Source organism: Cricetulus griseus, chromosome X, assembly GCF_003668045.3.
Source record: "Cricetulus griseus strain 17A/GY chromosome X, alternate assembly CriGri-PICRH-1.0, whole genome shotgun sequence".
Classification (NCBI taxonomy): domain Eukaryota; kingdom Metazoa; phylum Chordata; class Mammalia; order Rodentia; family Cricetidae; genus Cricetulus; species Cricetulus griseus.
The window spans coordinates 26,079,232-26,094,283 of NC_048604.1; the positions used below are offsets into that span (position 1 = coordinate 26,079,232).

The window sequence follows — 15,052 nt, forward strand, 5'->3', positions numbered from 1 at the left end:
CCCTTTGACCTCTGGCTCGCTCGCTACACATCCGGGCCACTGTTACTAGCGAGGGGAAGATGGCGGCCGCGACTGTGGTGGTTCCCGCAGAGTGGATAAAGAATTGGGAGAAATCAGGGAGAGGCGATTTGTGAGTGTTCGGGCCTGGGGCGGGCGCTGCGGGAGCCGGAGGCCGGGGCGTTGGCCACCTTCGGAAGTGGGGTACAGGGGCCGGGGGGGGGAGGAGCGGCGCCCCCTCCCCCACCCGGGCGGCGATTGGGGATGGTTCTTTAGGAGTTTCGAACTGTGGGACGAGCGGAGCCGGTAGCCTCCGCCGAGCGCCTCCCTTCCCCGACCTCCCCGACAGCCCGGCGCTCCAGCGGAGCCTGGCTTCCTTTATAGTCTCTTAAGGCGAACTTCCGTCTTGTCCCCCTCGGGTCCCCCTGTGCTCCCGCTGTCTCTTTTTGTCCTGTCTCTTTCGTTTTTAACTCCGCTCACTTCGGCTGCTTTTCTGGCCGTGGGTTCGCGCCCGGGGACCGTTGGGTCCGGACTTGACAGTTTTTTTTTTTTTGTTGTTTTGTTTTGTTTTTTTTTTTTTGTTTTTTGTTTTTTTCTCTCTGTCCCATTTCATCACTCTGCCCCTAAAGCGGCTCCCGCAGTTTGGCGCCCGGCCTCTCCTGTGCCCGAAGTCTGAGGAGGGCGAACTGTCCCGAACTCTTCTCCCGTTCTAGGCGCCAGCGGCTGAGGAGCACGGAGCGTTGGGGACAGCCCGGCTTAGCACCTCTGGTTTCTTGGGGAGCTCCAGCTTGCACTGTCCTGGCCCTGCGGTCCTTGGTGGTGGTGGTGGGGGGGAGTGTGGCAGGGATTGCCGCTTTTGCCAAGTCCCTACCGGCATGTCACCTCCGATGGTTTCGGGTTGGATCCAACTTTTCATCATCAAGTGTTGATGAAACCCCCGTTTTGGCGTGGGACGCTCGCTCATTCTGGTTCCCCCTCGAAGCTTTTTTTTTTTTTTTTTTAGTACTTTAGGATATTTTCTTTCCTTTAAGTCTTAGAAACTTATTTTGGACCCCCCCCCTTCCTGGTAATTTGTCACGGTAGAGGTTTTCTCTCCCCAAATAGCCACCCCACCCCCACTCCCCGTTTAAATAGTAAAATTGACCATAGATTTGAAAAAGAAAAAAAAAAGTTCTGATTTATTCTTCTGAATCGCGTTCGAAGCTTAGCAGTCCATCTTGAGTGAGATGAATTCTTTTTAGCTGTTTGGGTTGTCTCCCGCCACTCCTCCACTCCGATCCAGTGTCAGGTTCCCGATTGATAGCGAGAAGACAGGAATCTTTCGAAACTTTGTTACTTCAAGCGAAGCACGAAGCACCAGACATGCATTGCAGGCTGGTACTCTTGTAAAATGACTTAACTCCCGCCGACAGCTCCCTTTGCTGTTCCATGAAACTTAACAGTGTGAGTCCTAGAATTGGATTGTGGGAATAAGCGGCTAGCTTAGCCCACTTAACTAGCTGAGTGACCTTGGTAAATTCTTAACCACTTTGACTGTTTTCCCTTGAGTAAACTGGGAATAGTAAGCACGCTACTCTAGAAAGCACTTGGCTTATAGTAAGTGCTCAAGTGATAGCTATTAAAACTAATATTATTCCAGCTTTTAGATATTTAAACTTCTCGGGACAACTCTTGCACTTATAGGCTTTACCTCTTTGGTTAGCAATTAATTGGCCTCTGGCTTCATGTGTATTTACTCTTGTATGCCAATAAATTCAGAGGTTCTTGAAGAAAAGCGATGCTGTCTCTTATTTTATTTATTTATTTATTTATTTATTTATTTATTGGTTCAACATCTCCTCTAGCAAGTGTTTATAGTGCCCTAGGGTTTTGTTAACTCACAGGTATGTATGTCTCACATGTAAGATAAGCATTTTTAATTTTTATGTGCTATTTAATAAATACCTGTCAGGTGCCTTGCGTGCTGAGAAGGCAGAATGGGAAGCAACTCAAGTAAACCATCCTATATTTGGGGGTAATCCTCCCCAAACAAATAATCCAGTTCATCGTTGTTTACTGTCTAAAACCTATGTATTCATTATGGACGGTCATTTTTGTAGGTGGCTCAGCTTCCTCCTGCAGGTGGATTGTGTGTGTGTGTGTGTGTGTGTGTGTGTGTGTTTGGTAGTAAGTGCTCCATCAATGAGCTACAACCACAGGCCTAGCTGTTTTTTTTTTTAACAGTTTAATTTTGCTTCCACCTTAAAATGAATATTAGGAATAGGACGAGTTGTGTCTGCTTTGCTTCTGACGGGTTATGTTTGGAGAAAAACTTTAAGTGTATGTGAAGGCAAGAATATCTAGTTAAAATGTAATTTTGAGTTTATGTATTTTTACATGTTCCATGCTACCTAGTGTTAAAAGAGCTACTTAAAACTGAACTTAGGATATCCATGTTTGTGTTTTATTGCATAGCTTGTGGAATGTGGTTTGAATTATAGTAGATTTGAATCAGTGTGATCAGCTTAATGATTATATATCATTTCTGTTATATTAAGAGGATTTATCTCATTTTTTTGATATAGTGACCTTGTAGCCCATGCTGACCTTGAATTTATAATCCTCTTCTGGGTGCTAAGATTATAGGCATGTACCACTATACTAGCTGAGAATTTAAAGTTGGATGGCATAGTTGGCTGTGGTGGCTAACACCTGTAATCCTAGCACTTGGGAAGATGAGGGAGGAGTCCCATGAGTTTGAGGGCAGCAGGGGTTACATAGTGAACCCTTTTCTCAAAGAAAACAACAAAAGTCAAAAGAAAATTACAGCTATATAGATTGGAGAGACGTCTCAGAAGGTTAGGAGGGCTTACTGTGCTTCTAGAGGACTTGAGTTCACTTCTCAAAACCCACACCTGATGGTTCAGTTACCTGTAACTCCAGCTCCTGGGGATCTAATACCTCTCACCTCTTCAAATACCTGTATTTTACACACACACACACACACACACACACACACACACACACACTTAAAAATATCTAAAAAATCCCCAAACTGAAGCTATATAGTATAATGAAATATTTAAGTTTTTCCTTATTGGTAGATGAACCTAGAAGCCTTGTACATACTAGGCAAGTACTATTGCTGAGGTATATCTTCAGGCCTTTACAAAGTTATTTACATTATTGTAAAAGCAATAGGTTTTATTATGGCCTTTTCATACATACATATGACATACTTTAATTTGCTGACTTCCTACTACTTTCCTCTACCTACCTCTTGCTGGTCACCTTTCTCCTCCTAACTAGTCTTGCTGTCTGCTTTTATGTCAGATATATTCCATTATCTACTCTTTTTCTTTTTTTTGAGACAGGGTTTTTCTGTGGCTTTGGAGACTGTCCTGGAACTCCATCTGCAGACCAGGATGGTCTCAAACTCACAGAGATCCGTCTGTCTCTGCCTCCCGAGTGCTGGGATTAAAGATGTGCACCACCAATGCCTGGCTTTTTTTCTTTTTAATTTGAGACAAGGTCTCACTATGTAGCCATGGCTGGTCTGGAACTCACTTTGGTTACCCAGGCTGGTAAGTGCTGGGATTAAAGGCATATACCACCACGGCTGGCCTCCATTGCCTACTCTTAATCTACCCATTTCTTTCTTTTAAGTTCTCTCCTCTCTCGTGATGACCTATGCACATCTATATGTACACTTAAAAACATGGCATTTGTCTTTCTTAGTCTAGGTAATCTGTTTTCCTGCAGATGTCATTATTTCATTTTCCTTTATGTCCAGCCCGTTTTCTATTTCTTTCTTTCTTTCTTTCTTTCTTTCTTTCTTTCTTTCTTTCTGTTTTTTTTTTTTTTTTTGAGACAGGGTTTCTCTGTGTAACGGCCCTGGCTGTCCTGGAACTCGATCTGTAGACCAGGCTGGCCTGATCTCCTCTTCCTGAGTGCTAGGATTAAAAGCATGCCCTATCACTATGAGGTTGGTGGCAACTGTGGCTGCTGCTGCTGCTGTATTGCTACTGCTGCTTCCTTTTTTTTTTCTTTTTTTTTGTGGTTTTTCGAGACTGGGTTTCTTTGCAGCCTGTCCTGGAACTTGCTCTGTAGACCAGGCTGGTCTTGAACTCATAGAGATCCACCTGCTGCCTCCTGAGTGCTGGGATTAAAGGCTCATACCACCATTGCCTGGTTGCTCCTTCCTTTTTTAAAGACAGTGTCTCATGTATCCCAAGCTGGCTTTGAACTGCTGTATTACTGAGAATGACCTTGAATTTATGATTTTTCCCTCTTTCCCAAGTGGTGGAATTATAGGTGTACCACGCCTGGTTTATGCAGTACTGGGGATTAAACCAAGAACATACTAAGGCAAGCACTGTACCAACAAAATTACATTTTCAGCCCTTTAATCTTCTATTTTGAGACAGGGTCTTGTTCAGTTGCCTAGGCCAGCAGTGAACATGAAACTTGCCCATTTCAGCCTCCCAAGTGGAAGGGATTATAGGCCTGCACTATCAAGCCCTGCCATAATGAAATAAAATAAAATACTATTTAAATATTTTAAACACTTCCTCCATCCTGTACTTTGTTTTCATTTATTTGACTTTTTTCCTTATGTACAAACTTTATTTCATATAGCTTAATCTGAGAGGGTTTAAAGAAAATCAAGTTGTAGCCTGGTATTGGTAGCACACGCCTTTAATCCCAGCACTTGGGAGACAGAGGCAGACAGATCTCAGTGAGTTCAAGGCCAGCCTGATCTACAAACCAGGACAAACACAGAGAAACCCTGCCTCAAAATATCGGGAAAAAAAACCAAGTTATAGATATCAGCATTTTCATTTTGCTAAAGCAAATGATATTGAAATCATAAGGCAAAAAAATTCTTTGTTTGGAAATGGTCTCTTAAATATAAAACAGAAATTGGAAATAGGTTTTTTGGAGTGTGACCATATGTAAAATTATTTCTTAGGTGGAGTTTCCCTTTTCATTTAATAATTTGAGATGTTTTTGTGTTTTTGAGATAAGGTTTTATGTAGCCCAGGGTGAACTTGAATTCTTTATCTTCCTGCTTCAGCCTCCTGGGTATTAGGATCATAGACATGTGTCACCATGCATAGTTGATTATTCCTTTAAAAAAGAGCAACAAGTGCTTTCCAGCCCTGAAAAGTTTCTTTTTAAAAGTGTGGGTGTTTTTCTTGGTCAGGGTCTGTGTGTAACCCTGGGTATCCTGGAACTCAGGTTGGCCTTGAACTCAGAGATCCGCCTGCCCCTCTCCCAAGTGCTTGGACTAAAGTGTATACAATCACTGTCTAGCTTTTTAAAGTGTGTTTTTAAAAATTGTGTTTCATGAGATTGCCAAGCATAATGCTAGAAATAAGTTCAGAGGTAAAGCAATTTGCATAGTATGTTCAGAGTCCCTAGGTTTGATCCTCAGCACTGAAAAAAGGAAAAATAAAACCGTACCAAAACAGCAGCAACAACAACCAAACTCAACACAAACTGTGTGGGGGCATTTTATTTTTTTAGTGAAATATTCCTTACTTTTTTTTATTCCTGGTACCACTACCACAATCTGCAGGGCAGTACACCTGATGTAATGAAGAGAGAATGCTAAGGCAAAGACCTTAGAAATGTACATATAATTGACATTCTGCTGCATTAATCAATAGTAGCAGTTTTTTTTTCAAAATGTGCCTGTGGCAGTCCTAAACAAGAAGGGCTTCCTGTTCAAGCTGTAGTAGTAACTTCTGTCTATAGATCATCATTGCTTCTGTCTCAGACTGTCTAAGTAACCTGCAGTTTTTCTGACAGCTGTCCAGTTAACAACTTTTCTGGTGTCTTAAAAACCTTGTTTTATTGTGTCCACTGCTATAGAAACTACCAGAGCTTTGAAAAGATTATTTCTTTTATTTTTGAGATTATGTGATTTTATCATTTCCCTTTCCCTTTCTTCCTTTCAAACCCTTCCATATAACTCTTCTTGCATCCTTTCAAATTAATGACTGCCAGTGCTTTTAAGGAGGAGATATATGTAATTTTGCTCCAAAAATCTTAGCTTTGAAGAGTAAGCTTTGTTAGGTAATAAAGCAGAAAAGTAAATTTATAATTTTTGTCTATCAAAACAGTCCATCCCTCACATACTATACACTATTAGTTTCCAGAGATTATGTGTATGTGTATATATGTATATATTTAGTGCTGTCAGTTATTTCTTTAACATTTTAAAATTGTGTGTGTGTGTGTGTGTGTGTGTGTGTGTGTGTGTGTGTGTGTGTGTGTGTGTGTGTAATTGTGCATGCTAGCATGGAGGTCAGAAGATAACTTATGGTAGTTGGCGTTTTCTCTTCCACCATGTGGGACCAGGAGATTGAATTCAGGTCATCAGGCTTAGCAGCAAGTCCCTTTACCCTCTAAGACACCTCTCTGGCCCACCAAATATATTTTTAGATGATAATTATAGAACTTCTAGGGCTAGAGAAATGGCTCCATGTGAGAACATGGTCTGCTCTTCCACAGGCCCAGAGTTTTATTCCCATTGTCCTTGTTGGGTGACCAGTTTCAAGTGATAACTCCAGCTTGCAAAGGAATCCATCACCTCTAGCATCCTTAGATACCTGTACATGACATGCACACACTCAGAGACACACATACACATAATTAAAACTAATAAAAGTTAATGTTTAGGGGCTGAAGAGAGATCTCAGCAGTTAAGAATACTTACTTCCCTAAGGACCTGGGATTCCAGGCTAGGATGGGGGCCCACCACTACTCAGAACTATGTTCCAGGGGTATGTGGCCTTCTGCTAATTTTTCAGGCTCCTGCATGCATGCACATTGTGCACCTACATACACACACATAACATAACACACATGCACACACCAAAAAGAAATCTTAAATCTTTAAAAAATTATAAAACTTGTAACATTTTTTTCCAAGAGGTATCAGGACAGTAGAGTATTCCTGAAAGTAATTGTTTTATTCAATAATTCTTAAGGAGCTTGGGTATGTCTGGAACTTGCATAGTTCAAATTAGCCTAGAACTCCTGGTAATTCTCCTACTTTAGTGTCCTAAGTGCTTGGTCCCCAGCCCCTGAAAACTTATTTTTTTTTTGAGACAGGGTGTCATGTATCCCAGGTTGACCTTGAACTGGTTGTGGAGTTGAGGATGACCTTGAATTTCCGATCTCCTGCCTTCACAAGTGCAAGGGTTACGTATAGCCCCATGATATCACACCTAGTTTAGGTGGCAATGGAGATCAAACCTGGGCCGTATACATTGCCAAACACTCTAATAACTGAACTGCATCTCAGGCTCTGAAACCTTTTCTAGTTTAATTTGCAATTTAACTTGTATTTATGAACTAAATGTAAATCTTGCTCTGTTGTTCTGGAAATAAAAATATTCATTCTTCAGAAAATGTTGATGCAACATAAGGAAGTTATTGTTACTTTTGTTTGCTAAGTTATTTTATAATGCTGAAATAGAGTGAGTGCCATTAATGTACCTGATTTTTCCTACTTATGAGGGTAGAGCTTTTGTTAATTTGTCTTTTATAACCTTTCTTGCTTTCTTCGTAAGTGCATTTTTCCACAAGGTAAAATGGTTTTCTACTAGTATTCATTTTTGAGGGTAATATTTTTGTTACAGCTTTGATAATAGAGGAAGCACTTTGCTTAAACAAATTTAACCTTTCTTTGAAAAAAAATCTAAGTGAAGCACAGATGAGCATCAGTCTTTTATATGTGAAGCAAGCTCGCAAGCTGTGAGCACAAGTAATTCAGGCTTGCTTGTGTTTCCTTTTGGCTGAAAAAATGGGGAGTAAGTAAGATGAAAAGCTAAATATTCATATTAAGCTTTCACAATATACTTCTGAAATCATTAGAAGAACGTAGCTCATTTCATCCATATTTTCAGAGATCTTTGACAGAAAGTAAATTTCTGTCTTAGTTCTCAGGGAGTTGAGGCAGCATTTCCATAACAGCACAAAACTATTTGAAAAGTGGAAAAACTGGTACACTTAAATATTAAGAGAGTAAAATAATACTGGTTTTTGAACTGAGATAGAACACTTGAGTAATTTTAAGGTCATATTCGAATGGGCATCTATTTGAGGTCATTTTGGTTGTCATTCTTCTGTAATGTAGGTTAGTTTACTAGAAATGTTTGACAGATAAGACAGTAAGACACATTCAGAATTCAGAACCAATTACTTGTACGTATACTTGCTGGATTGCTTAGGAAGAACATAGTTAAATCTATACCTGAAAAAGAAAATGTTTGAGACAGGGTACTCTGTATCCTAGGTCTATCTGCCTGGAACTTTGCATCTTCTTGTCTCAGGTTCTAAGTTCCAGGGTTACCAGCATTCACATCACTTTTGGCTGCAGTTCTTATCATGGCAAATCTTTTACTGGTTGTTTTTGGTTTTCCAGTGTATAAATAATTCCCATTTTATAGTAAGGCAACACAAATATCTGTTGTGTAAGTGGATTGCCTGAATGATTTTGTACACAATTTGAGCAAATCTTTGAGGTGCTAATTAATAACTTATGATGACAATATTATCTGCAGGCTAATAAATGTGCTGTGGCCTAGTGACTGAATAATATAGAATGCTATTTCAGTTATTCTTAGTTATGGACTGATGACTGTACCATAGGTAGGAGTGTGGAACACTGACACAACCCTTCCTCAGTCATTGGAAGGCTTATTGAAAAAGACACGTGTTAGAAAGAGTAGAACATGAAACTGTCAAAAATGTGGAGAAACAAATACATTTGTCATAAGAAGGAGAAAAAAAGTTCTGTACCCTCCCCCTTTGAGACAGGATTTTACTCTGTATTCCACATTGGCCTTGAACCCTGCCTCAGTATTTCAAGGGCTTTGGATTTCAAGTGCATGAAGGGCTACAGCTGGCTCCAATTGCTTTCTTTATTTTCCTCCCCCTACCTTTTTACAACATATCATGCAGCCCAGGCTGGCCTCAAACTTACTGCTAGAGCTCAGGTGGACCTTGAATTTCTGATCTTCCTGCTACCATCTCAAGCTCTGGAATTACAGGTGTGTGTCACCATACCAGGTTTGTGTGCTTCTGGGAATCAAATCCAAGGCTATGCATGCTAGGTGATAACTCAGTTAGTTGAGCCACATCCTCAGCCCAAAGTGAGTTTTCTGTACATGTATACCAGGAGGAGCAGAAGTTCAGTGCCAGCTTCGGCTACATAATGAGTTTTAGGTTAGCTTGGGTTATGTGGACTTGGTTTCAAAAACTAAAACCCAAAAGACCTCCAAAACTAATACATGTATACAGTGTGTAATCTTCAGACCAGGGTAATTGGCATATCCATCATCTCATAATCTGAGGTGGTTCTCACCCTTCCTAATGCTGTGACCCTTTTAATACAGTTACTCATGTTTGTGGTGACCCCAACCATAACATTATTTTGTTGCTACTTCATAACTGTAATCCTGCTACTGTTATGAATCGTAATATAAATATCTGATATGCAAGATATCTAATATACAACCCTTAGGAGGGTCAGTCAGGACCCATAGGTTGAGAACTGCTGCCTGGGATGTTTATTTTTTCTTTGAATGGAGAACACGAGAACATTCTCTCTCTCTACTGGCAATTTTATTTTGAGATGGGGTCTTATTCTACTGAGCCATCTTGCTAGCCCTGTCTGATATTCTTTACTAGTTGAATAAATTTTTAATAGGTGGTAGGTGGTTAAAAATTTATAATGGAATTTTCACATTTCATGCAGATTTAATTAGAAATTGCTTTTCATTGGCCTTTTATTCTTAATTTTGAAAATAATTTTGCAGCTGGGATTGGTGTTACTCGAGGCAGGAGAATCATAGTTTGTGGTTTGCCTGTGCTACAGAGTGACTTCAAGGCTATCTTTTAATGGTGACTTGTGATGAAAAGAAATGGTTCATTTTAATGCTATATTACTACACTTTCTGCTTACTTAATGTCTTCCTTTCCCACTTTCTTGTTCTTTCCTTCTCTTTAGACAGGGTTTCCTGCTAGTCCAGACTTTACTGGAACTCCAGGCAATCTTCCTGCCTCAGTCCTCTGAGTGTCAGAATGCTCCTTCTTGACTCCAGGGTTAATGGAGTTATCCTCTATTATTTTAGGAGCTTAATTTTAGTTTTAAAATGGTGTCTTGAATTGCAATCTACCCCGGAACTCACTGGGTAGGCCAGTTTGGCCTCAAATTCAAGGCAATCATCCCGCTTCCACCTCAAGAATGCTGGTGTTAATGACACCCAGGTTCTTTTGTTTTGTTTTTCAAAACAGGGTTTCTCTGTGTAGCCCTGGCTGGCTTGGAACTTGCTTTGTAGACCAGGCTATCCTCAAAGTCAGAGCCCAGCCTACCTCTGCCTCCCCAGTATTGGGATTAATGGTGTGTGCCACCGAAGACTGTCTGATACGCAGGTTCTTTTCATTTTGATTTAAAATGAAAATTCTTATTTTGTGTATGTGAATGTGGCATATTGTATGTGTCCATGTGTGTGCACACACATGTGCATGTTCTAGAGCTATTGCATGCATTTGGTGGTCAGAGAACAGCCTTGTGTAGTCACTTGTCTCCTTCCACCTTTGTGTAGCTGCCTTGGATTAAATTCAAATTCTCAGGCTTGGTGGTATGATCCTTTATCTGGTAAGCCCTCTTTCCAGCCCTTCATTTTTGTACCTGGCATTGATTTTTATTGTGAGTTAGGGGTTTTAATAGTTTGTTATGATTGAGGTTATGAAGAAAATCTAGCCTCACACAGCTAAATAGTTGGCAATGGCAGCACAATTGTATTGGGCTTTTTTGGTAATTGTTCTCTGTCTGTCTGTCTGTCTGTCTCTGTCTCTGTCTCTCTCTGTCTCTGTCTCTGTCTCTCTCTGTGTCTCTGTCTCTGTCTCTGTCTCTGTCTCTCTCTCTCTCTCTGGTGTGTGTGTGTGTGTGTGTGTGCTTGGTTTTCTCCTTTCATCTTCATGTGGTTCCCAGGGATTGAACTCAGTCCCTATGCTTAGTCATCATCTCACTGGCCTTGCTTTTAATTTTATTATTATTTTTTTTTAAAGACAGATTCTGTGTTGCCCAGGCTGGTCTAGGATTCAAGTGCTCAGGTGGTCCTTTCTCCCTATACTCCAAGTGGTAGTTTGAACTATATTAGTGCCAAGTATAATGGTGAACAACTGTAAAGCTGGTGCTCAGGAAGCAGATGCAGGAGGACTGTTGCAAGTTCCAGGTCAGCAGGGTCTATATAGTCAGTTCTATGCCAGCTAGAGCTGTGTAGTGAGAGTCTGCCTTCCCAATACCCCCCCCCCAACAGAAAATGAGAGGAAACGAAACCAGATACAAACCAAATACAAAGTAGTGACATTTTGATATGTTGTAAATAAAATCCATTTATTTCTTTTTCATTTGGAGTGAATCTTTTTTTTTTTTTGGTTTTTCAAGACAGGGTTTCTCTGTGGCTTTGGAGCCTGTCCTGGTATTTGTTTTGTAGACCAGGCTGCCCTTGATCTCACAGAGATCCGCCTGCCTCTGCCTCCTGAGTTCTGGGGCTAAAGGCATGCACCACCACTGCCTGCCTGGCCCATGTGTCATTTTATAACATCATATATTGGCCAACTGGAAAATTTTTTCACTCAATTATGCAGTTCTTCCAAATATTGACAATCTTCATTGTATAATATCAAAAACATATTCTTTATTGTCACCAGAAAAGATAACCAGGGAAATCTTTATGAAAGTAGTCATCCCTATAGTGGCAGAAATAAATTTTCCAAAATTCTTTGTTTAAAAACTAGTTCATTTTTGAGAAAATGGCCTGCCAAATCTTTGTCTGAACAGTCATAGCTTGTTAGTTGTTGCTCAAGTGGGAAAAAAATGGTGTTCTGTAAAAACAAGATAGTTAAGCTTACAGTTAAAAGCAGCTATGCAGGACGTGTTAGTGACTATAAGCACTTTGGGTGGTTGAGGTGAGAGAATAACATTGAATTAGAGGCTAGTCTAAGCTATATAGTGAGTACTATTGCAACCCTAAATAAGCAGACCCTGTCTGAGAAAAAAGATGGATGTACAAGTAGTTCTATGCAGGCAGCTGTTAATAATTTGATGTCGTGTAGGAATTCTTTATGCAAACCTAATTTTATCAGCGTATCTAAAAGACATTTAAAATGGCAGCATGGGATGTCGTACTGCACACCTGAATCTCAGTGCTAGTAACACTGAGGCAGGAGATCAAGTGTGCCAGCCAGGCCAGCCTAGACTGAATGCTAACATTCCCTGTTCCCCAAACAAAAAGCCAGGCCAGCTCTCCAGAGGAATGCATATCTCAAAGCAAATAGTTCAGAGCTCAGGAAGTTTTTGTAGGTGCTGGAGATTGAACCCAGGGCCTGATGCATGCTAAGAAGTAGCTTCCCACTGGACTATACTCCATCCCTGTGTTCTGGAATACCATAAATTATTAATGAATGAAATAGGGATTTTATTCTTAAATAATATTTGTTTAGACGGTCTCTGGGTTGCTGCTATGCTGAAAGATGATGTCTGAGATTTTAGGGCCCAGTGCTTTTTTGTCTAGCATGTCTACCAAGCTTTCAGTCAGAAATTCCAGTAGCAGTTATAAATATGATTTGGTGTGGAGATAAAATTGGAGAAAGATACACTAAAGAATTACTGCCTCAGAAGTGGATGAGATCACCCAGAGTGTGTGCATGGAGGAGAAAGTGGTGCTGGTAAGAAAGAGCAAAAGCAGTCACATATTAGGACAAATGTACTTGCAAGTCCAAGAGTGATGATTCCTCTGAAAAGGAACAGAGGGAGGGAAGAGGAGTGGCCATCCCTAAGCTGAAGTGGCAAATGCTCCAAAGCCAGAATTTCTTGAGCACTGAGATGCCTACCACAAGTAGGAACTTCCATAGCTGACAGTTGAATTGAAATAATACAGCTTAAGAACACAGTTTATTTAGTGTCTCCAAGGAAAACAAGACCCTGTTACTCCTGTTCAAGCTACATTAGCACCTTTTCTGTGCATGTTAGGTTCTCCCGTGCAAGTCTGCCTACAGAGTAATGAAATGGCATGTGTCTTGTCCACTGTACAGGAAACTTGGTTGAATGTAGAAAATTTAAAAATATTATATAAGATTATTGCTAAGGGTTTGTAGGAATGACTTAGCAGTTAATAGCACTTAACTGCTCTTGCAGAGGATCTATCTGAGTTCAGGTCTTGGCACCTATGTTGAGCAGATCACAGCTGCCTGTAACTCCAGCTCCAGGGCATTTGACAACTTGTGTCTTCCACAAGGACCTGAACATGGTATACACTACATACACACACAAATAAAAAAAATGAATCTTTAAAAAATTACTGACAGGGATGGCTCAGCAGTTAAGAGCACTGGCTGGTCTTCCAGAGTACCTGGGTTCAATTCCCAGCACCCACATGGCAGCTCACAACTGTCATTAACTCCTGTTCCAGGGGATCTGACATCCTCACATAGACATACATGCGGGCAAAACACGAATGTCTATAAAATACAAATAAATTATTGAAAATTAGTGTTTGGACATGTGTGTAAGGTATATAGGGAACAAAATGAATTTTTGTTATACTTCAGTCTGTCCTCAGACATCATAGTTACATGAAAATCTTGTGAACTGAGATGAAAAAACTAAGTTCTGGAATAGTTTTGGTCTTAAGCATTGTAGATAAGGGATAATCCTCTCCACACTATATTAATTCTCATCCTGTGGGTTGCATGTTTTGTGGTTTGATGTAGGTCAGTAGCCACCAACTCTTTGCCAGTCTTGTTTCACCTACAATTCCCCTTAATTCTTTTGTTTTGTATTACTTTGTAGCATATAGTATGTTATCTGTAATGTTAAAGTGAAGATGAGAATGCAGTATTTCTTTGTCGTTATATTTCCTCTGGTGTATTTTTTTATCAGTAGCTGGGACATAATGCTTGTAGTCTGTTTTTATGATGTGAACAGCTATTGACAGATGGTGAATTTTTTTATTAGGGATCTTAAAAAGAAGATGTTCTAATTCTATCATTTGATTGGCATATATTAATTGTACAAAATAATGGGTTTAATTATATTTTCATTTATGTATACAATTTACTGTGGTCATATTCAGTCCCAATTATTCCTTCATCTCTTCCTGTTGCTCTCCCCCATAATGACACTTTTATGTTCTAGCCTTTGTAAGAAGAGGGGGGGAGGGGGGAGAGAAATATCTAGATTCCTTATATTTCTTGCTGTCTTTACTGTCTGAAATAGTTCAAAATGGAGACTTTTTATTTGAGATAGGGTCTCAAATTTGCTGTTAGCAGAGGTGGATTCTCCTCTCTTCACTTCCTGGATCCTAGGATTATAATCATGTACCATTGTGCTCAGTAGAGACATTTTTATCTAATATTGGGTTACCTCATATTTACACATAGAGGCAGAAATATTTTATGTAAAAATTGTTTGCCAATTTTCAGAATAATGGCTCTTTGTTGTATAGTTGTGATGGGTTAGAAGATTGGAGCTGACAGTTTGTTTTGTCATGATCTTAGGCATTTAAGTGTATCTGGGAAATTTCCATATACTTTTTAGGAGATAAAACTTGCTCCTTAGGAATCAGATGTTTTTAGGATTGTAAATTGACAGATTTTTTTTGTTGTTCTTTTATTCTAGTTTACATTTATGCCGGATTCTCAGTGAAAATAAAAGCCATGACAGTTCGACCTACAGAGGTATGATTTTCAAAGTATAGCTATCATTTTTGGCCTGTTTATAACTATAAATCTCCATTAGATGTTGTATATGAAAACCAAAGTTATAAGAGTGCATGTAATAGAAAACCTTATGGTCAGTATTATAACTATAGTTACAATAAGACTACACATCTTGAATGTACACATTGTTTCATCTTCCTGACTTTTATAATTGAGAATTTATATATTTGTTTGGATTTTTATAGTTAGCTGTACCAGCCCTAAATGTGAGAGAAAGCTATCTTGGGAAGAAAAACTGTTTTGATCATATTTGCACTAGAAAATTTCCACACAT

At 39.8% G+C, this 15,052-nt stretch overlaps 1 protein-coding gene across 7 annotated transcripts in view; it reads left to right on the forward strand.

Moving 5' to 3' along the window:
• Positions 1–15,052, forward strand: part of Thoc2 (THO complex 2) — a 102,433-nt gene continuing 87,381 nt past the window's right edge. For all 7 annotated transcript variants that reach the window (XM_027433499.2, XM_027433500.2, XM_027433502.2 and 4 more), the window contains exons 1-2: positions 1–130; positions 14,678–14,736. In XM_027433499.2, coding sequence (XP_027289300.1) covers positions 60–130; positions 14,678–14,736 — 130 coding nt within the window. In that variant the 5' untranslated portion in view covers positions 1–59. The remainder of the gene's footprint in view (positions 131–14,677; positions 14,737–15,052) is intronic.